At 37.0% G+C, this 23,625-nt stretch overlaps 1 protein-coding gene and 1 long non-coding RNA gene across 2 annotated transcripts; both read right to left on the reverse strand.

Moving 5' to 3' along the window:
- Positions 1-825: 825 nt before the first annotated feature.
- On the reverse strand, positions 826-19,178 carry dnajc11b (DnaJ (Hsp40) homolog, subfamily C, member 11b). Its single transcript, XM_026275108.1, has 16 exons — positions 18,984-19,178; positions 10,648-10,777; positions 9,634-9,707; positions 9,420-9,521; positions 8,162-8,290; positions 6,414-6,536; positions 6,252-6,325; positions 5,984-6,173; positions 5,794-5,879; positions 5,265-5,381; positions 4,993-5,148; positions 4,809-4,878; positions 4,640-4,697; positions 2,055-2,197; positions 1,699-1,828; positions 826-1,130 (listed from the first exon to the last, which is right to left on the reverse strand). The coding sequence occupies exons 1-16, from the start codon at positions 19,143-19,145 to the stop codon at positions 1,105-1,107; spliced, it is 1,770 nt and encodes a 589-aa protein (XP_026130893.1). The 5' UTR covers positions 19,146-19,178; the 3' UTR covers positions 826-1,104.
- A 1,832-nt stretch (positions 19,179-21,010) lies between these two features.
- LOC113111334 (uncharacterized) lies at positions 21,011-23,370 on the reverse strand. The gene is made up of 3 exons (XR_003293298.1): positions 23,315-23,370; positions 22,091-22,176; positions 21,011-21,054 (listed from the first exon to the last, which is right to left on the reverse strand). It is a non-coding gene; the product is annotated as an uncharacterized LOC113111334 (long non-coding RNA).
- Positions 23,371-23,625: the final 255 nt, after the last annotated feature.

Genomic DNA, 23,625 nt, shown 5'->3' on the forward strand with positions numbered 1-23,625 from the left:
CGAAACAGCCGAGGTGTATTTGATTTTCTTCTTTCAGAAAAATCCAATCAAAGTTATTATAAAAACTGTTCTTTCTCTTCCAAGCCTTTCAATGGGGGTAAGCGGGTGTTTGTTGCCAACAGTTCAGAAGACGTGAAATAAAGTGTGTGCATCTGTAATAAAACGTCCCTCACACAGCTCTGGGGGGTGAATAAACGCCCCCTGGAGCAAATCCATGCATTTTTGTGAGATAAATGTTCCAGATTTTAAACGTAATAAACACTTTTTTTGACTGTGGGATGTGGAAGACATGTAGGGTAAAGATTGAAGATGCAAGCATTGCGCACATCTTGGAAATGTAGGAGCAAAAGAAACAAAGTTTCCTTACTTTAGCAAAGGAAAACCATTCTCCTCTTGGCTTATTTTGAAATCCTCCAACGTTTTTCTTCACAAATCCTCATTTCGTGCTTCTAATATCTGACCAGCGTTTTGTTTTGTTCTCTCTCTGCGCTTGTCACTAACCACGCAGCACTGATGAACTACAACATCCGTCTGCACATCTTCCAGTTCCCAACAGTCAGCAGTAGTGAGAAAAAAAGTGTTTATTACATTTGAAATATAGATATTTATCTTACAAAAACACATGGATTGGCTAAAGGGGGCCTTTTTTCTCCCCCTAGAGCCGTGTGAGGGACGTTTTATTACAGATGAACACACTTTATTTCACGTCTTCTGAACTGATGACAACAAACACCTGCTTACCCCAATTTAAAGGCTTGGAAAAGCAAGCAGTTTTTAATATAACTTCGATTGGATTATTCTGAAAGAGGAAAGTCACATGCCCCTAGGAAGCTTCGAGGGTGAGTAGAAGATGAAAAATTTTCATTCTCTGGTAAACTAACCCTTTAAACCTTTTTCCCAAATTAGCAATAATCAAAAATCATCCTTATGCACAATACGAACCAAACAACCTATTGACGATATATGTAAGGGATATAAGAGAAACAGACGACACAAAGGTGGTACACGGGTGACTACGTGAAATAAAGATCACTTGATGTCTGACTTTCCCTTTATGTTCCTTTGATGTCCATTGAGCTCTTTCTTCCAATGTGTGGTAGACTCCTATGTCTCTGAACTGATTCTATGAGCTGAATGAAAAGAGAGAGAAAACAGACTTTCCTTAAATGAGCTTTGAATGAACAATGAACCATACAGCAAAATTGCTACTTCTTCTAGCCAAAATATATATTTTAAAATATATGCTAAATAAACATTGTAACCAGTGACACCCAATGAAAAATATTTTGAAAATACAGCAATTTTCAACCTTCATATACAAAAAAACAAAACAAACGTGGCTAAAATAGCCTACTAGCATGTTTTATGCTCACAGTTTTTCTTCAGAAGTGACATATGTGAATGAACTGAAATATAAGGAAGACATATTTTTTTAAATGTTAATATTTTCAAATAATAAAAAACCCAGAAAATATATTTATGTAAATATTTTATTAAATATATATTTTTTATTTTTTTATTTATATTATATATATATATATATATATATATATATATATATATATATATATATATATATATATATATATATATACACACACACACACACACACACACACACACACACACATGTATATATAATAAAATTATTTACATTTTTTGCCATATGACATTCACAGCTTGTTCTGTAGTACTCACATTGTTTAGGTATCCTAAGAGGCTCTGTGTCTCCAGACAAGACTTGGTGCATTGCTCCTCTGAACTGGTACAGCAGCTTTAGGCTCTTTTCCTCTCCAACACATGGGTCATAAAACCCTGGCAAGCCAGCCTGATTAACATGAGACAGAACTTAATTTAAAGAACTTGGCAAGAGTTGAAGCAGCTCACTGATGTAAAGCGCCCTTTGATGTTTACATGTCTTACATGTCCATAAGCTACTACTTAAATATTGCAGAAACACAATTTTCTGTAAAGTTGCTTTGTAACAATTGTATTGTAAAAAGTGCTATACAAATAAATTTGAATTGAATTGAATTGAATTGAACATGTCTGACCTTTGATGCTTCGGTAAGGGTGAGTTTAGAGTCTTTCACTAAGCACTGGAGCGGGACAGTCACATCAATGACCTTTGCTCTCTCAGGTTTCTGACTATTGTCTGACACAAATTTGCCATACCAAGCATTTAGAATGAGGAGACCTAGAATTAAAAAAAAAATTTGATTTGCAACACATTGCTAATTTAAAATGAATGTTTCATTTTAAGCTGTAGGGACAGAAAAGTGTAAAAGTAACATACAGATGTGCTCATGAATGTACATGCCCCTTGCAGAATGTGCTAAATGTTAAGAATTTTAACAAAGTAAGAGGGATCATGAAAATTGCATGTTATTTTTATTTAATACTGTCCTGAATAAGCTATTTCACATAACAGATGTTTAAATATTCTCCGCAAGACAAAACAATAACTGAATTTATAAAAATGACCCCTTGAATCGTAATACTATGTATGGTTTCCTCGATGATTAACAACTGTCTTTGTATTTTGGGATAGTTGTTCATGAGTCCCTTGTTGGTCCTGAGCAATTCAACTGCTCACACAAAATAGCTGGGGGGTGTAAACTTTTTCAAACTGGATGATCAGGGTAAATTCTACTTGTTTTGTCTTCTGGGAAAAATGTTTAAAAAAGTATTTATGTAGCTTCTTAAGTGCAATACCAAATGAAAAAATATGATCTTTATAAACAAAAGAAGAAAAATTTACACCATCTTTCTGTTCAAAAGTTGACACCCTCTGGCTCTTAATGTATCGTGTTTCCTTCTCAAGCATCAGTAAATGTTTTCTTCTTACATAATAGTTACGTATGAGTCCCTCAGTTGTCCTCCATGTAAAAGGATGGATCTCAAAATCAGATAGTCACTGTTGGAAAGGGTTAAAATGTGCAGAAAATGTTGGAAAACAAAAGAATGTGCAGGAGCTGGAGGATTTTTCAGAAGAACAGCAGGCAGGTGATCTGCTCAGGACCAATAATGGAACGGATTCATGTATAACTATTATAAAACAGAAAAACAGGGTCATTTTTTATAAATTCGGTTATTATTTTGTCTTGTGGAGAATATTTAAACATCTGTTATGTGAAATAGCTTATTCAGGACAGTATTAAACAAACAAATAACATGGTATTTTATGATCCCTCTTATTTTGTTAAAATTATTAACATTTTGCATATTCTGCAAGGGGCATGCAAATTGATGAGCACAACTGTATATATTTAATGTTGTATGGATATACTGGCTATTCTTATATTCTTAAATATTTTATTACATTAAGGCCCATTCACATCACGGACGATAACTATAAAGATAATAAATTCGAATAAAGAAATAGTTCTAAAAATCTTTCTCAATATTAAAGAATAGCAGAGTCCACATCACAACTATAATGATAAAGACAAAGAGAAACAATTTTTCTCCAGCGGATGTACGATAAAGAAATTGACAGCCAATCAGAATCCATCCTGCTGTAAAGTGCTCAAGAATTTAAAGCAGCAGACGAGTGTGCACTTGGAATAAACAGAAGATATCGTTTGCTGGTGTGGACGCTACTATCGTTATTTTTATAGTTATCGTTCTTGGTGTGAACAGGGTTTTTAGGTCCGATATACTTCAAACGAAATTGAAGAATGAACTGGTAAGACGCCATTTTGAACTAAATCAGGCTGAAACGAAGTTTGTTTTGATTTCGTTTCAACAGTTCGAAACAGCTGACCAAAGCAATCTTTCTGGGGGAGTTTGTTTTGGATCCTAAACACCTTTGAGCTTCCATTGGTCTGTGGCGGTTACCCAATTGGTGGGTGTGTTCTGAAACTCCACCTTTTTTGACATGCAATTTTTTTTTCCAGGTTCGTTTCTCGTTTAACAGAGGTCAGGCAAGAGAACTATATCTCCAGCTTAGTCACTAGCCACATGAATACACTACAGTGTTGAATAGCTGAGCTGTCACAGATTATATCTGCACCTGTATGATCACTCGCGGACATACTTTACAGATTCATAAAAAGCATTTAATTCCTAGAAAGAAATTACAATGAAGCTGGGTGTCGACGACCCAGAGCCAAAAAAAGCGACACAGACAAACATCCGAGACATGTTTTTCAAAGCCATGAAAATAATGAAGGTAAAGTGTAAAGATATAAAGTAGCAAAACTATGAGAGATTCACACTTCCCATAAAGGACTGATTATGGTTCTTTTGTATTGCAAACATGATACTTGACTCTGAACTGCTGATAATCTTTATTCCTTTGTCTATAATATTCTGACCATTGGTGATCGTCTCATACCTAGATTGCCTACAGTTCATAATTTCATCGTTGTTGTGTTTAGGGCATACGCACGAGCGTCGTGAGTCATGTTTACAATAATCTGCACCCGCCTCCAGCAAAAGGGGGTGTTGGAATGTTCGAAAATTATTATTACGTTAAAAGTATATCGGGGACTTTACTCTGCGATTTTTGTGTGTTTTTAGAATGAATGGAAATGATTTTGTGGTAATTACCAGTATATCACCCAGATGCTGTCCATACAGCTTAACTTGTATCTGAAAGTATTAAAAAACAAACATAAAAGTGCATTTCACAAACCCATTTTAGATTCCTCAGCATCAATAATTCTCTTCACTGACTCTTGCATCAACAAAACCTAAAAACCAAAGAAATGACAACACAAGAAAACATATATGCACTGATAAATGGCTGATTGTGTTGGCAACAGGGAGATGGTCATTGTTGTCTATGTATTTATTTAACTCACGGAAGCTTCAGCCTCTTGCTTCCTCCGAGCAATTTCTGAAGCTGAATCCTCCTTCTGCTTCTCCAACTCCCTGTAAACAACCAAATAGTCAGGGCCCTTCATCAACGGAGAAACTGAGGTAATGTAAAGACGGGTTTCAGGAAAATGGGCGGTTTCAGGGCAGTAATTGTAGATAATAACTCACTGTTCCTTCTGGGATCGTACATAAGGCATAATAATAAGCTTCTGGACAGCTAAGTAGATGGCCAGCGGGCCCACAGTGGCATAAAACACAGCGCTGGGTAAAATCTGGTCGGTTAGGTGAATAGGGAAGAGGTAGGTTTGACTGGCTCTGTTCAACCTGTAGAGAGAAGAAAATGACTGTCATAAATAGACCACCCACGAGCAGCCGGAGTTGGTTAGTTTGCTGTTCTGCTGAGCTGTGTTTATTGCGGTTAAGCTCAGGTCAGTGCTAACCTGATTTTGAGGGAGACTCCTTGGGGTACACCAATGCTGACAGTTGCAGCCAGAACACTGTGGCGACTGATCTTGCGCTCTGCACCATATTCAACCACAGTGCCAAAGAACCCAGTCCTGTTGAATACAAAGACTGAGTTATCAGAGAAGATGTTTTGATTGCACTTTATTTTACAGTACGTGTACTAACATGTACTTATAGTGTACTTACAGTGTATTTATCTAAGAAAGTTCTGATAACACAAGGTTACTACATGGGGTAGGGTTAGGTTTAGGGGTAGGTTCAGGGTTAGTACCTAGTTATTACATAGTTATTGTAAGTACTATAATAAGACATAGTATTTACATGAGGAACAGGACTGTAAAATAAAGTGCTACCGATGTTTTTACTTGAAACTGACTCTGGGCAATGCATTGAATATTTACCTACACTGAATATTCTGAATTCTTTAAAAATAGAAGTATTTCGAAGTAAATATATGTGTATAGATTGGCCATCTATATTGTAAGCTGTAGGTAAAACACATACTTGATAGAACCTTTGACCTTAGTCTGGTCTTCATCCTGGAATTTGTACTGATAGCTCATCATCAGGTAGGAATGAGGAACACCCAGCTGAGGAACAGGAATAAGAACAGATGGATTGCATTCTTAATGCATTAACTTTGTTTTGAACTAAACAAATTACCATCATCAGTGTACCCCTGCATAGGTTTCACCTGCAGGGCCAGCGTGAAGTGGCTTGTTTTGGTGTCCCTGACAATGCTGGTGGTCATGGCAGATTGGCTTCCCCAGCGCCATTGCAGGTAACCCATAGTGTTCTGGTCCAGGTGGCGGGCCATCATTGTAGTGGCACTGGGCTGCACACCACGTGAGGAGAACTGTAATCCCCACTGGGCAGTCACAAAGCTAGGTGACAAAACTTATATGAGATTCCCAGAAAATAGAAACACAAATCAGCCTCATCACACGCAGATGGACACCTACCAGCGGGCAGTTACATTACGGAACACTTTCATCCCAAATAAAGGTCCTCTAATGTCCCCTGCACCAAACTCAAGCTTAAGACACACAAACAAACAGGAACATCAGAACCATACCACAAAAAATAAAATAAAAAAAATTCAGATATGTTGGAAAGAGTCTCGCCTCTCCCCAGCCTCTTGCTGAGGTCACACGCCGCACACAAAGGTTTATATTTCCTCCCCCGTTGCCATTACGTGTTGAGAGAGATCCAGAGAGGACAGCAGTATCTGAAGTGGTTAGGGGCGCCTGACAAACATAAACATCACTTTAAAAAGTAATTGTAATTTTAATCTCACAATTCTAACTTTTTCTCTCACAATGCAAGTTAACATCTAGCAATTCTGACAATTTCTCTTATTGATATAAATTGTGTTTTACTCAGAACTGAGATATGAGCCCTGTTTCCACCGCAGGAACTTTGCCCAAGAACTAGTGACTTTGGGATGGTACGCGGTGTGTTCCACAGGAACCAGGATCTAAATAAAGTTACAGGTAAAAAATTGCCCCTCAGAAAGTCCCTGCTCGTGAGGTTATACTTTTTCAGAGGTCTGGAACTTTCGGGGGCGGGACTTCGGCGCTGAACATGCTGATTGGTTGAGTTCACGCAGCATTGTATTTCAACCAACATTTACTTGCAAAATGTGTAAAATTTTACTGTTATTGTGTCATGAAATGTAGTTTTACAAATATTTCAGGGCAGAATGTAGTTGTTTAAAACTCATATCTGGGATTTATTTATAAAGACAGTGCCGATTTGAGAATGTGCCTTGCCGATTTCGGAGACGTGAGCTCCACGCGATCAGTGGGATCTTAGATCTCATGTATCCTGACGAGAGCAGCCTCACCTCTGCCAGCCCTTCTGACATTTGCCGTTGGCTCTGATGTCTCTTTAGTGGTTAAACATAAGATATAATTTGTTTTGGATAAATCTAACAGGTATTCCTTGGTCTTTATTCTATTGTTCTAATTAAAATGAAAATTAAGAGAAGCAATACCGTTTGATTTAATATTTTGTTTCATTGTAATGTATGTCTGTTCCCTGAACTACATTTCTGCGGCTATTTATATGTTTAAATGAAAAGGAAGAGACAGCTGTGTTTGAAATCATGTTTCGTCTTATTGTAAATAAAGTGAGGAAAACTGCAGTAGCCAAGGTGAGCTGACAGACGTTATCACGTACGCTGCTGTTTGCAGACTTACCAGAATTGCGTAGTCCCATCCACGGGACTTCTCACTCCCGAGTCAAACTCGCAAGTCCAAACTAATGGGGATGCAAGTCCGAAATTTGCGTACTTGGTATTGAGAAACGTGCCCAGACCTACGTATGTCACCAGACTATTTGCTTAATTTTCTCATTACTTTAGACAGCGATGGAAATGCAGACAGCAGCAGGTCTGGGGTAAAAATTTTCCTGGGACAAATTGTTCCAGGTTATTTCGGTGGAAAAGTGGCTATAAACATGCAATTGTTAGTCACTAATTTAGAATTGCAAGATATTTGGAATTCTGCTTTTTTTTTTTTTCAATTCTGACTTTTCTTGCAATTGCGAGTTTATATCTGATTTCTCTGAATTGTGAAGTATATACTCACAATTGTGAGAAATAAACACATAATTGCAACAATTCTGACTTTTCTCGCAATTGCGAGTTATAAGGTCCAATTCTGGGGAAAAGAAGACTGACTTTTTGTCAAACAGAATTGTTATATCTCACAATTCTGTCTTCAAACTTGCAATATAGCAAACTGTAGCAAGAACGTCAGAAGTGTGAGAGAAAAAGTTGCAATTATCTTTTATTTTTTTATTCAGTGGCAGAACGGGCTTCCATTAGGGAGATAACGACATCACGTTACGCTCTATTGTACATACTAACCTCAATGGATTGGGAAATATGCATCCTGTTGATATCAATGTGGGGAAAACCTCCTCCTGGTACATCCTCAAAGTCCTCCTCATATCGGTCGAAGAGGTCTGTTGCATCTATACCAACACTTATTGTCCCCTGAATGAAAAGAGACAAAATGATGAGTACAAAAAACATATTCTGACCAATTCTGTGATATGAAATATGCAGGGTTTCTGCAAAGTTTAAATGAAATTGAAGATCTTTTAAGGACCTGTACAAATACATTTTATATTGTATGTCTGTGCAGAACAAACCCAATAGTGTGCTGCACCGATGACTTATTTTTGCAGGCTGACCCAGAAGTCAGCATCAGATTTTTTTGTTTTGTTCATCATCATAATCTTCACAAATTAACCCAAATTGAATTTTGAAACCTAAATATAATTGGTAGAAATAAAAACCTAAATAAGCAACACCATAGTCGCATCACAACCACTAACTTTCAGACTTCATTAAAAAAAACATTTTCCTCGAGTTAGAACAGTTTGTAAGCGTGTGATTTTAAACACAAGGCTGTGAAAGTGAACTAGTGAGTAGATTAGTAGTTCTAGCAACCTTTTGCCAAGGCAAAAAAAATATTTGTTGATGTATTTGATGTTGACGAATAAAATGAAAAAAAAATATCCTAAGGTTATGTCAACAGAAGTTCTTTCAGGAATTTATCCAATCAAAAAACGTACTGACCTGAAAGGGCTAAAACTTGTTTATAGGTTTTGGTCTCCAAACGACATAATTCCTGCAGTATTCTATTTATACAGTAACTAGTAGATCATAAGAAATTACTTCTCTAAAATGCGTGGTATAAACTGACATTAAACTACTCTGACTGTCTCATGATTCCCGTTATTCCGTTCACAAAATTAAGACCTTCCAAAAGGAATTTGTTATGCCATTTTAGATAGTGAAGATATTTTATGGCCTTAAAATTTAAATTTAAAGACCCTGTGTTACAAACTTTCCTGATAAATTACAATGTGCAAACTGTTTGTGCAAACAGGTTTATAAAAGAGAAAAGACCAAAAACAAACAAGAAAGTGGTCCTCAATCACCTTCAGCAAAAAAAGCAAAGATTTGACTGCAATTATCTGTCCTATAAACAAATAGCTAATATTGAATCTTTGAAGTTACATCAGTTAAGAGATTCAGTGAAATAAAATTTCATTTTGGGAAATTAAAACCAGTCTTGTCATTATCTCCCGCTGTCATTCTAGTCTGGAATATCCACCTTAGGGTTGGTTCTCTGCTGGAGTCTCCTCTCATCTCTCTCTCTCTGCAAACGTTCATATTCCTCCCTGATCTCTGCGGGGGTTCTCTTCCTTTCGACCACCTAAAGATATTAGGGATCAAGCAAGCGGACGAGAAATTAGCATCACATGCAACACACAGTAATACAAATATTAGTTAGAATAAACAATGTGAACGCAGAAGATCAAACTAACCTCCCAACCTTCCACCTCTAGGCCTTTCTTTCCAAATATGTCATATATGGCTCGGGATTGTGGGTCACTGAGAACTAAGCAGAGGTCAAATAGATAAACACTTTAGTATAAGGAGCAATTCTTACTGTTAACTAGTTACTTGTTAACATGCCTATTATTATCATATTAGCGGTTTATTAGAGCTTATAAGCAGCAAAATATGAGTTTTTCAATCATGTATCACAGTCCATGCTTTGTTAATAGTAAGAATTGCACCTTGCAATAAGAAGTTTACTTTATAAAATGAATTAAAGATTTCGAAGCAAAAAGACCTAAACTATGATCTGAAGTTTTATAACTATATTAAAGGTTTTTATTTTAATTTAATGTTTTTATAAAAATAAAAAAAACTACAAAAAACATGAACTATCAATCAGACAACTGAAGAAGGCATGTAGACAATTGTGTACAACAAATTTTCTGCCTCAGAAAATCATACATTAAATATGATACATTAAGCTTTATGGTTATTTGGCCTTTCATTTAAAAAATGAATAAATAAAAATCATTTAATCTGTGTACTAAAAATTGTCATATTACGAACCTTTTCACATATCAGGTTTCTAAGCAATGGAAGTCGTCATAGTTTGGTTAACTTGAAGAGCATTGAATGGGAGAGTACCACAAATATATTTTTTTGCATTCCCATCTGCTCAAATAGCAAAAGAAAATCTCCACGATAGGGTTTTCATGACTTTCAATGAAAGGAAAATAAATTTAGAGAGACTGATTAGGACAGTCAGAAGAGAGAACGATGTCAATATAACCATCCCTCCCATAGACGCTGCATTAGAAATGCCTTTGCATTAGCATTAACAGGTTTTCTGTTTTTGTAATTTGATGCAAAGGTGATATAATACAAGGAAAAATACAAATATGAAAAACTTTTTAGGATTTACAATGCTGATGACTGTTAAACGCATCACTACAGTCTTGTGAAAAGGGTCCATTCCTTGGGAGAGTTGTAATAATTACCCTCATACGCCTGGTGTACATAGGTGAAGAGTTGCTCAGCCTGCCTCTTTAGCTCAGGGTCTCTGTGCTTGTCAGGGTGGTACAGCATACAAAGCCGCCTGTACGAGGATTTCAACTCCTCTTGAGTAGCCTGCGGACCATGAAATAGATATACAGTAGATTACAGATATAAAGATTGATGGATGGATGGAATATCAAGCAGAGTCAACATAATCTGAATATTTCAGCCACACCCTGATACCAGGCTTCTGATTGGCTGTCCTGCTCAGGTAAGACTGTGCCTTGGCATGCTTTTCAATCACCAACCTTTCCACTTTACATCAGGAAAAAGGTGGATGGCCAGTCACGTTTTGCTTTACAATCAGGGCGGTTTCATCCTGAGATAACTTCATTCATCTACATTGGCTCAAATAGGCAATATAAGTGTCATAAAATGGTTACACTAAAAGATGTTTAAAATTGGATTTCGCTAGACCATTGGACTGTGTATCATGCCAACCAAGCCACAGTATTTTATGTTACATGCTTTTTTATATAGTATCACGCATCTGACCTAACCCTTTAAAGGGATACTCCACCCCAAAATGAAAATTTAGTCATCAATCACTTACCCCCATGTGTTTTCAAACCTGTAAAAGCTTAATTCATTTTCGGAACACAATTTAAGATATTTTGGATGAAAACCGGGAGGCTTGTGACTGTCACATAGACTGCCGAGTAAAATACACTGTCAAGTTCCAGAAAAGTATGAAAAGCTTCATCAGAATAGTCCATCTGCCATCAGCGGTTCAACCGTAATGTTATAAAGCAACGAGACTACTTTTGTAGAAGAATGTTGGAGTATATTTTGCTGAACGCAAGCAGCTTACGCTCTTCTGTGTCAGCCGCGACACAAGAATGTGCTATTTTCTTTAAAATCAAAGCGTAAATACACGTAGAAAATGTACCCTTGTGGCGCAACTGACACAGAAGAGTGTACGCTGCCTTCATTAGGGGTGTAACGATTCACTCGTTTTCTCGATGCATCGATTACAAACCCTGTCGATTCATATGCATCGATCATGAAACATGATTTTTGAATCTTGAATCGCCGATCTTGGACAGTAATCGATTCAAAATGCTAAGAATCGAATTAATCGCGATTTCTATAGCGATTCAATGCTTTCAAAATGTATACACATTAAATTACTACACGCACGAATTAATGGAGACCTTGAAGAGTGTTCGTGAATCGTGCCTCTTATCTGTCCTTCACGCGCTCGACTGTTTACCGCCTGAGACTGTCACAGGATTGCGCTCGCGCTCCGTTCGTCTCTGACGCAGCTGACGTGTGATCTATAGGACTTGTGGCCAGTTATGCTAACATGAAGCAGTTTTACTTTTCTGTAGTTTGTCAATGGCTCTCTGCATCTTACCGACGGAGTTACCGGAGCCGTCGACAGCTGTATTTATTGCATGGACGGAGCAGAAATGTAAGTGTCTAAATCATACGCACAGATCTATTGAATGATACATGTGTTTAAACAATGCGGATGAACCGAATATACGTAGGAAACTGTTAAAATTAACCACAGCATTAACAACGACCTTGAAATAAGAGCGCGAGATTTATCTGATAATCAGATGCATGAAAGTAGCATTTGTTTCATTAGCAAACAGACATCTGGCGCGTTTTCTCTCAGAATCGTTCACTGATGGAGAGGAAAAGTTAAATAAAGATGAAGACGTTTTCACACTGAAAGAGAAGCGATTTCGCTCTCATAGACGTGCCAAGCTATAGCTGCAGCTAAACTGAATAAAAGCAGAATGAACTGATGAAACAACAACAACAAAAAAACACAAACAATTTATGAATGATGCAGTGCTAATTGACATTTATTACAGTACAGAAACTATAAAGTATATTTTCTACCTTATTCTGTGCAAAAAATTTAAATAATTGCTAATTAAATGTAGCCTAGGATATAAAACAATCATAAAATTGCCATTAGGAAAAAAATATCGATTACAAATGATTGATTTATTGATTTATTGGATATTGTCCAGCAGTGTATTTGATTTATTACAGCTAATTAAAAGTAATTAAAAAAGAAGATGATTCCTTGTAAAAAAAAATATAATCATAATAATAATAATGATAATAATAATAATAATAATAATTGTTATTATTATTATTATTATTTAGGCTACATACATAAAATGAATGTATTTGACATTTCTGTCACTTCTGAAATTATAGCTACGCCCCTGGTGTGACAAAATGTTAGCTTGTACATAATACTCTTTAAGCTCTTTTTTAAAAACTTGGCTTACATAATTTTTTACGTATGCTATGTCGCATCATTAAACTAGCATTTAACAATGGACAAAAGTTTTTTATTTATTTATTTTTTCTAACCTATGGTTCTCTAACCATAAATGCTACTGTAATTTGCCCCCTGACTAAGCATTTAAAGAATTTAGTAGAAGCATTGAAATAATCCTGTGAATGCATTTAAAGAATGCAGAATCGAATCGTTACAATCGAATCGAATTTAATTGTGAATCGAATCAAATTGAATCGTTGTAAATTTGCAAAAATTGTTCTTGAATCGAATCGAAAACCTGTGAATCGTAATCTAATCGAATCGCTGCCTTGCCAAAGATTCACAGCTCTAACATTATATATATATATATATATATATATATATATATATATATATATATATATATATATTTACCCAACACATCGACTATGAGAAAAAAAAATATATTTAAAATTAAACACTACATTACTTTGCCATTGCTGTTACACATAGCATTCACAGACATTCATTTTACATTCAGTTATTACCAACCCTGGTCACATTACTCAAAAAATAATCTGTTACTGACTGTATGTCGATACACTTTTATTTTGTCTTCTTTTTTTTTCTTCTATAGGTTCAGCCGCTCCAGAGGCTTACTTATTCTGCCTGATCTAGTGATGTTAGGTTCCTTACAATGTTCTCTGAAGGGTAACTCAAGAGTTCACACAAAGTTGAACTCTCTGTGGGGACTGTCCTCTGTAGTGTTTAACTGGATTCGCGACAACGCATCTGCAACAACCAAGGTTTTGCCTGGTGACCATACTCCCCTTTTGCATTAAACCGCATGAGTCTCATCAAAAGTCTCTGACATCTCATTGGCACGGTGTCTAGATCTTTACTGTTGAGCAGTGGTATTAGTGGCTTGTGATCCGTGATCAATTTGAATGTCTCCTTGCCCACCAAGTACCCACCTGGAACCTTCTGCACACCCATAAGCCTGTGAGGCATTCCTTCTCTTTCTGGGTGTATCTTGTTTCGGACCCTGTCAGCCTTCTAGAACAGTATGCGACTGGTTTCCAGCTGTTGTCATGCTTTTGCAGTAAAACACCTCAGATACCGTAGCTGATAGCATCCACTGATACCGCTGTTTCTTTAACAAGATCATAATGTGCCGTGAATGGAGCTTTAGTGAGCAAACTTTTAAGAGTTCTGAATGCGCTTTTCTGTGGTTCATCCGATGTCCATGCCCATTTGCCCATCGCCCATGCCCATGCATATGTTAATGAACGTGTTTTTCATAGTGTCCGTTATTTTATTCATAAGAACAAGAAAGTGACCGTCTGTTTGACTGTTTAGGGCTACGGTAGAAACATAGTGGCATGTAAGGGGACCGGCACTGTATTGTCCTGTGTGGACTTTCATGTGGAGTTTTGGTCTCGTGGACTTAAATTGCACATACTCGCCGAGTCTATGAGTCTGTAGGCCATCCCATTCAGCATTTTAATATGGTTTTATTAACAAAGTTCGGGAGGAGCAAGATCAGATAATCATCCGATTTAGCACAGGTGCATCTCGTTTAGCTAATCATCTTAACTAGCACACAAGTGTATATATATCCAGTTTTCCTACCTCCTGTCACACAACAGTTTTTCAGCATCCCTCCTCCACCCCAACTCCTCACTTCTAATCTATTTATCCCAAATTAGGAATAGGGGGTGTTATTTGGGTTCAGGCTGTGCTCCGGGCCCAGACCCCTCCCCCAGACAGCATGCCAAAATATGCCTACTATTCACCATCAGATTAGATGTACTGTAAGGGTGAACTCGTGAAACGCTCTGAAGTGTGCTCAGCAGTGCCCCCTTTGTACCCTTGAAACGCTCTAGAACCCTAGAACCGAATGTCAGAGCTTTACTGAGTCATATGTAAACCTAGTATTTATATTTAAACCTGTAAATTCATCTGAAACTCACGCATATGTTTATTATGTGTTAAAATTTTAATCTTTGTTCAAACGGAACATTATGTATTATTACCACTGTATACATTATTTAAATAAGCATATATATTGCCTAATGCCCAGGTGGCATAAGCAAAAGCAACCAGACCAGACCGTTGCGATCGAGTCTGTCCGAAAAATACCTCTCAATGCGCCCTCGTGGACCTGCGCCAAGGGCCCTATAGTCTGCACTACATGATGTCACCAAAGTGTGGACTCTGAGGAAGTCCACAAGTCCGGAGTGTGCCATTTGGGACAGGGCCAAAGTACATATAAATAGCTCAATCTAAGGTAATAAAAACATGATGGTTTATTAAGTAAGGTCTTCATATACATCTGAAAACACAGTTATGTATAATATATTGCATTTCTGTAAGTAGACCGTTGTAAATACAAACCTGATTCCAAAAAAGTTGGAGCACTTCAACAATGATGTGGAAGTTTCAAATTTCAATATTTTATTCAGAATACAACATAGATGACATATCAAATGTTTAAACTGAGAAAATTTATAATTTAAGGGGAAAAATAAGTTGATTTAAAATTTTATGTCATGAACACATCTCAAAAAAGTTGGGACAAGGCCATGCTTACCACTGTGTGGCATCCGCTCTTCTTTTTATAACGGTCTGCAAACCTCTGGGGACTGAGGAGACAAGTTGCTCAAGTTTAGGAATAGGAATGTTGTCCCAATCTTGTCTAATACAGGCTTCTAGTTGCTCAACTGTCTTAGGTCTTCTTTGTCGCATCTTCCTCTTTATGATGCACCAAATGTTTTCTATGGGTGAAAGATCTGGACTGCAGGCTGGCCATTTCAGTACCCAGATCCTTCTTCTACACAGCCATAATGTTGTAATTGATGCAGTATGTGGTCTGGCATTGTCATGTTGGAAAATGCAAGGTCTTCCCTGAAAGAGACGTCTGGATGGGAGCATATGTTGTTCTAGAACTTGGATATACCTTTCAGCATTGATGGTGCCTTTCCAGATGTGTAAGCTGCCCATGCCACACGCACTCATGCAACCCCATACCATCAGAGATGCAGGATTTTGGACGGAGAGCTGATAACAACTTGGGTTGTCCTTGTCCTCTTTAGTCCGGATGACATGGCTTCCCAGTTTTCCAAAAAAGAACTTCAAATTTTGATTTGTCTGACCACAGAACAGTTTTCCACTTTGCCACAGTCCATTTTAAATGAGCCTTGGCCCAGAAAAAACGCCTGCGCTTCTGGATCTTGTTTAGATATGGCTTCTTTTTTGACCTACAGAGTTTTAGCCGGCAACGGTGTATTGTGTTCACTGACAGTGTTTTCTGGAAGTATTCCTGAGCCCATGTTGTGATTTCCATTATAGTAGCATTCCTGTGTGTGATGCAGTGCCGTCTAAGGACCTGAAGATCATGGGCATCCAGTATGATTTTCTGGCCTTGACCATTAAACACAGAGATTGTTCCAGATTCTCTGAATCTTTGGATGATAGTATGCACTAGGGCTGTGCGATTAATCGAAATTGAAATAAAATCGCGATTTGAGTGTGCGCGATTTCTAAATCGCTTTATAGCACGATTTTCTGCGGTCCTGACCTCCCGCAGTATGTTATCTGAACCAATCGGGATGCAGCGAACCTAAGTGTAGCGCGAGAACAGAGCACACTGGGCATATGCCTAACTTCAGGTACACACACTCTGTCTGTTATGCATAGCCTTTTTTTCGAGCCCATGTTAACAGAACAGAACAGAACGTTCACACTGCACGCGGTAAAAAGATGAGAACAGAAAAGGATTTTTTATATCTTGCGCGTGAGCACAGAGAGAGTTGTGAGTGCACAGGACGCAGGTTGAATGAGAGGAGACACGTTGTAAGGCAGCATATATCTGAGCCTTATACAGTCTATGATCTGAGCACGCGCATCTGGTTTTGTTAACAGAGCAAAGGAAATCTGCGTGCGAGTCAGTGATGCGTATACTGAATACATTTATGACTATAAAGCATGTCTGTGTGTTTCAAAATCGTGATTAAAATCGAAATCGCAAAATCTATAAAAAAATCGTGATAGGTTTTTTTTGTCCATATCGCACAGCCCTACTATGCACCGTAGATTATGATAACTTCAAACTCTTTGCATTTTTTCTCTGAGAAACTCCTTTCTGATATTGCTCCACTATTTTTCACCCCAGCATTGGTTGAATTGGTGATCCTCTGCCCATTTTGACTTCAGATTCTTTTTTGGAATCTGGTTTGTATTACACATTGCATCTTTAACTTACATGGGAAAGGTTTCCGTGACCTCTCATGATCTTGGCAAAAAGTCTCGGGATTTATTTCCACAACATGATGCATAATGGGATGCACTAAGCCTTGAATACCTCTCTGGAGTGTGAATTTAGTGTGCGTTAAGGGCACTGCGCTTTGGCATTTTTAAGATCTGGACAGTCTTGCAAACATACTTCCTGTCGCGTGCACGTGCTCTCAATTGGCCAAGTCCGCAAATGTGGGTATTTGAATAAAGGGGTGGTCACACTAGACTTTGAACGTGCAAAATGTTTTCGGAAGCCGCTGTGAATATGGGCGGGAGCAGGATATAACATTAGGTGCCAAGGTTTCCCCTCAGTTATTACAACATGGATTCCGATGTGCTTGTACTGTTTCTTTTGCGACGGAGAGAAAGAGAGAGAACAATATAAGATGCTTTTGACACCTTCACATAAGACGGTACAAGCACATCGCAAAAATAAAAATTATAAAATGTGTCCCCTTCAAATCTTTTCCTGTTCCCATTGACACCGCGAACCATGCAGCTATTTTTATTTTATTTTTATAATCTTTTAAAGATGTTACGCTGCGCTACGGTTAAACTTAGCACTTCCTCCATTTTTTAATTTCAGTACAGAGAGGTCACGCAGTCACGTGCTCTTCTACTTGTCACACGTGATGCGAATTCGCAGGTCAGAATTCACCAAACTTGAACTTTGGAATGCAGCGAAATGCGAAATTTTTCGCATGAGCTTGCGTTTCAGGTCTGACGCATTCACATGCGTATGAATGGAAGTCAATGGAACGAAGAGAGCAGTGTGACCGCCCCTTAAGGCATTTGTCAGAGTTTGCAACAGTAACTAAGGGTGGTGGGGCTTACCGATAGGTCAATTGTATTTTTAATTGTATTTTTGCTTTTTAAAACAATTTATGCTGTGGCCATCTAGTGGTCACAAAAATAAATAACATTCCAAATGTTCCGTTACAGCCAGTGGTTTCACATGTGGAACTGATTCGTTGTTTTATTATATTTTATTATGGCCATTGTTAAAGTCATTCAGTTGTGTCGGTGTACTGGCACTAAAATAAGTCAAATAAATAAAACAGAAATTCATAAATTAAATTTACATATAAATCAATATATAAATTATGATAAAAACAAACAAACGAACAAACAAAAAACAATGTTAATAAGACATCATAATGTAATATAACGTAAAGGAAACGGCGCTGAGGTTCGCTCAGTGCTTCAATGCGAAATGTGTTGTTGTTTTTTAATACAAGCTTCGGTGTTGAACGTAACATCACTAATTCCCGACCGTTACGTTCTCAGAATTTGCTTATTTGAATGATCGGTAATGAATAAGTTGTATTATGGTAGTAGGTACAATAATTAGGTGTACATTTAAAGGTTTTATTTAGCCTATGTTTATTGGGTTAATACTGAGTATACTGCGTTTCCAGCGTTAATATTGAATGGGTTCTGAGATAAGCTATCATGGGCATTTTACCAAAGACTATTTTACGCACGTACATATAAAACATTAATAAACAAAATTCAGATGGCTGATATAAAATAAATTTGACAGCTGAGAAAGACTGCTAGAAAGTTGTCCGTGCATAAAACGTCAAATCTAAGAACCCAAGGCAACCGGCACGTAACAGTCTAGGCTATGCGATAACAGCAGGATCTCTCCTACATTGTCACCTGATAAGAGCAATCGCATGCCTCTCTTCATTCTGTGCAGATCTCGACAACGCAGATTAATTATGCTCCTCTTAGAAACATCCACTTTCTTACCTCTCTCCTGACATTGAGCAGAGAATAATAATCTTCGTTATCTACTTCCAATTCATTTTCCAAGGCAGCCGCCATGTTCCCAGTGTTCCAAATCCCATCCCAGCTAACACAGTTACGTTGTGACGACGTAACTGGACCAGACCATATTCGTTGCAGCGACATCCCAAATAACGTTCCAGCGACGTAACTTTGTGATTCCCATATCCGTCGTGGCGACGTCATAGTGGAACGTCGCTGGAACGTGATGAGTACGTCCCAACGACCAAACTGTCACGTTATGAGGACGTTCCTATAAAATACCATATTGGTCGCAGCGACGTACCACATAACGTTCCAGTGACGTAACTTTGTGATTCCCATATCCGTCGTGGCGACGTTATAGTGGAACGTCGCTGGAACGTGATGAGTACGTCCCAACGACCAAACTGTCACGTTATGAGGACGTTCCTATAAAATACCATATTGGTCTCAGCGACGTACCACATAACGTTCCAGTGACGTAACTTTGTGATTCCCATATCCGTCGTGGCGACGTTATAGTGGAACGTCGCTGGAACGCGATGAGTATGTCCTGACGACCAAACTGTCACGTTATGAGGACGTGACATTACAGGATCATATTGGTAATTCATATTTTCACCTCACCATTACCTTGAAATACATAAAGAACTAATAAACTCAATCCATCTCTGGTGCTAAAAATAAACCTTATGAAATCTAATTGTAATCTAATTATAGGGGATTCATAGTTAATACATTAATTACATACATGCAATGCAAATAAATACAAAAACATTACATTGTAATATAAAATAGACAAAAACACACTGCATTCATTCACAAATCAATATTTATTCAGCACTACTTTGTACAAATACGAAGCCAAAACATTTTGAACATCGCACCTGTTCTTTAAACATGCAAAATGTTACTAAGTTATGAGCACAGAAAACTAAACACATCAATTCATAGATTACACAATATAAACAATAGAACATTTTTGTCTTAAAGATGGGGAGATGGTTAATGACGTTATTAATGAAAATTAAAAATAATTATCAGTAAACTTATTGATACAACATAATTTAGTGCAACAAAAAATACATGATAAATAGATATGAAACAATTCAGCAGATACTGCACAGAGATACTGCACAAAGTAAAACTGTGAGCGTCATATATGAGGCTCCTGGTATAAATGTCTGGTGGTGATGTGCTTTAATTACACGACATGCAGGAAAAAAATTAGGCTAATTCATGCGCACGATTTTCTATTTCATTCCCTCGATTTGCTAAAACGTGTACACTATTTATACATCAAGAGAACGAATTAGTAAATTGTGCATACGATTTAGCAAATCAATGAAATGTAAAAGTAATCGTGCATAGTACATAGAGGGAACGAATTAGTAAATCATGGACATGATTTCTTTCTTTTTCTTGCATGTCATGATCAGGGCTCTGTGCTCACTATCAGAGGATAAACCTAAACAATATAACAATTACCAAAGAACCATAATTTTTGAGCTTCTCAGAAGAAAAACATTCATAAAGCGTAAAGATATGAAAAATGAACAATATAGAGATTTATAGCATCTCTCCTGTATTATTTGTCCCACCCGAAAAAACAAAGTTTTTTAAGAAAATGAGCATATCGACTTTCTCAGAAGAATCGGTGATCTGTGATTACTGACTGTGGAGAAGACTCTTTCAGACAGTGCTGAGGAGGCAGAGTTAGGTGCTGGACAGCTGATAGAGAAGAGGAAGAGTGTGTTTCTTACCCTAGCAGCAGAAGACAGGCTCTTCTGAGGGAAGGACAGGAGGCTTGCAGTGTTGTGCTGTAGAACAAGGCTCCTTCTCAGCACCTGATCTTCTTCATGAAAGAGTTCCTCTAGTGTAGAGTCAGACACTCAGACTTCTTGCAAACTGGAATCTTTTAATAACATTTAGCATATTATTGTAGTCATGTTCATTGTTTTTATCATAACACATGGCAAGCTTATAGAAAATTGTTAAACGTGTTCTTCCTCCTCTTCTTCATCCTGGACCTGCACTGTCAACATCCTCTGAGCTGAAAGGGAGGATCATCTTGTTAATGTTTCTCATGTATGTTCACAACCAGTTAAAAATCTGGAATCTTTTCTTTATGGTTTTCAAGAGAAGTCTCTTCTGCTCACAAAGGCTAGATTAATTTGATAAAAAAGAAAATTTAAATTGTAAAAAAAAAAAAAAAAAAAAAAAACAGAAAGAAAGAAAGAAATAACAGTTTTCATACTCTTTTTTTGAATATACTTAAACATATTTATTGAAATAATTATGAGGCAAAGCTGAATTTTTCAGTAACTTTACTCCAGTCTTCAGTGTCACATGATCTTTTTCATATACTGATATGCTGATCGGGAAACATTGCTGATTATCACAAATCAGTGCATTTACATGCACCCAATCGCATTATTGCCGCTAAGATCAAAGTGTACATCTGCTCATGACATACATGATGTGAATCACATCTGCAGTTAGCTTACTACGGTTGTTAGTTCCACTGAACTCTATTGGTAAAGAAGGAACTTGTGACCAAAGTTGGTTTTAGGGAAACGCACCGCATATTAGAAATGATGGGGAAGAAAACTTAGCATTTCTGGAAAGTTGAATTTTTTCTTCATTATTATTTTATAAAACACAAAGTTCAAAACATTGAAAAAAAGGTAATCTTTTGTAAAATTACAAAAGTCTTCTCTACCACTGGTTTTCAATTTTATGCATTCTTGCTATTAGCCAACCCCCCACCCCCCACCCCCCCAAATAAAATAAATAAATAATAAATAAATATAACTGTAGTGTAGACAAAATGTTTGGGCAGCACAACTGTTTCCAACACTGATAATAATCAGAAAAATGTATTGAGCAGTAAATCATCATATTAGAATGATTTCTGAAGATCATGTGACACTGAAGACTGGAGTAATTAATGCTGAAAATATAGCTGTGCATTATAGAAATAAATTAAACTTTTAAAATATATTTAAAACTTTTGACCAGTTGTGTACATTGCCACATTTAAATGAAAACTCAACTTGTAATAATGCACACATTCTCAAAGAACTTACATTCTGGTGATAACTTCCTTCCCGCACTGCTGTCAGTTCCCTTCAGTCATTCCCAGACCTCCTTGTTTTTAATCTTTCCCTCAAATCTACAGAAACAAACCACAAACCACCTAAATCATTTTACAGACAATTTGGATAAGTCACGAATTGCAATAGTTATATAACTATAATCACAATGCTAAATTATATATATATATATATATATATATATATATATATATATATATATATATATATATATATATATATATATATATATATATATATATATAATTATAAATATATATTGAATCGGCACACAAGTATCGGGATAGTATTGAATTGGCAGATTAGCGTATCATCCCAGCCCTTGTTACTACAGTCAAAACAATGAGGATCAGGCGGACTTGATGAAAATGCAAATTCATCCTTTGCCAGCAGGAGATGTTTTAAAGCATAGACATAAAGTGCGAGAAATAGAGGTTTACCCAGTAACAGCTGTAAACAAAGCAGAGCTGGTACGCTCACACGCTGCTTTATCAGGCATATAACATGCAAGTCTTCCTTCAGAAATACAGCGATATAAAAACACCTGTGCCTCGTTTTGATATTTAAACATATAAATGTTAGGAATTATTAAACCTGCAGTACGTAACGTTACTCATGTTTATTCAACGAAGCCTTTTTGAAAATCGATCAGTTTTAAAATTGTCTCCAAAAATAAATAAATGTATGGGAAACATCCCGCAGCACAACCACCTGAGCCCAACTTCAGTCTACTCATCACCTTGCCTTTAACTGCATTTGTAGAAGACACCGCAGCCAGACCGATATAAACAACACAGACCGGAAGTTAACTTAGGTCCAGGCGCGTGCATCCGATGAAACTGTCTGATATATATATATATATATATATATATATATATATATATATATATATATATATATATATATATATATATATATATATATATATATATATATATATCAGTTTGAGACCAAAGGTTTGGACACACCTTCTCATTTAAAGAGTTTTCTTTATTTTCATGACTATGAAAATTGTAGATTCACACTGAAGGCATCAAAACTATGAATTAACACATGTGGAATTATATACATAACAAAAAAGTGTGAAACAACTGAAAATATGTCATATTGTAGGTTCTTCAAAGTAGCCACCTTTTGCTTTGATTACTGCTTTGCACACTCTTGGCATTCTCTTGATGAGCTTCAAGAGGAAGTCACCTGAAATGGTCTTCCAACAGTCTTGAAGGAGTTCCCCGAGAGATGCTTAGCACTTGTTGGCCCTTTTTCCTTCTGTCTGCGGTCCAGCTCACCCCTAAACCATCTGGATTGGGTTCAGGTCCGGTGACTGTGGAGGCCAGGTCATCTGGCGCAGCACCCCATCACTCTCCTTCTTGCTCAAATAGCCCTTGATGCCTTCAGTGTGACTCTACAATTCTCATAGTCATGAAAATAAAGAAAACACTTTGAATGAGAAGGTGTCCAAACTTTTGGTCTTTACTGTAAAATATATATTTTACAGTTTTATTTAT

This window comes from Carassius auratus, chromosome 11, assembly GCF_003368295.1.
Source record: "Carassius auratus strain Wakin chromosome 11, ASM336829v1, whole genome shotgun sequence".
Taxonomy (NCBI): Eukaryota; Metazoa; Chordata; class Actinopteri; order Cypriniformes; family Cyprinidae; genus Carassius; species Carassius auratus.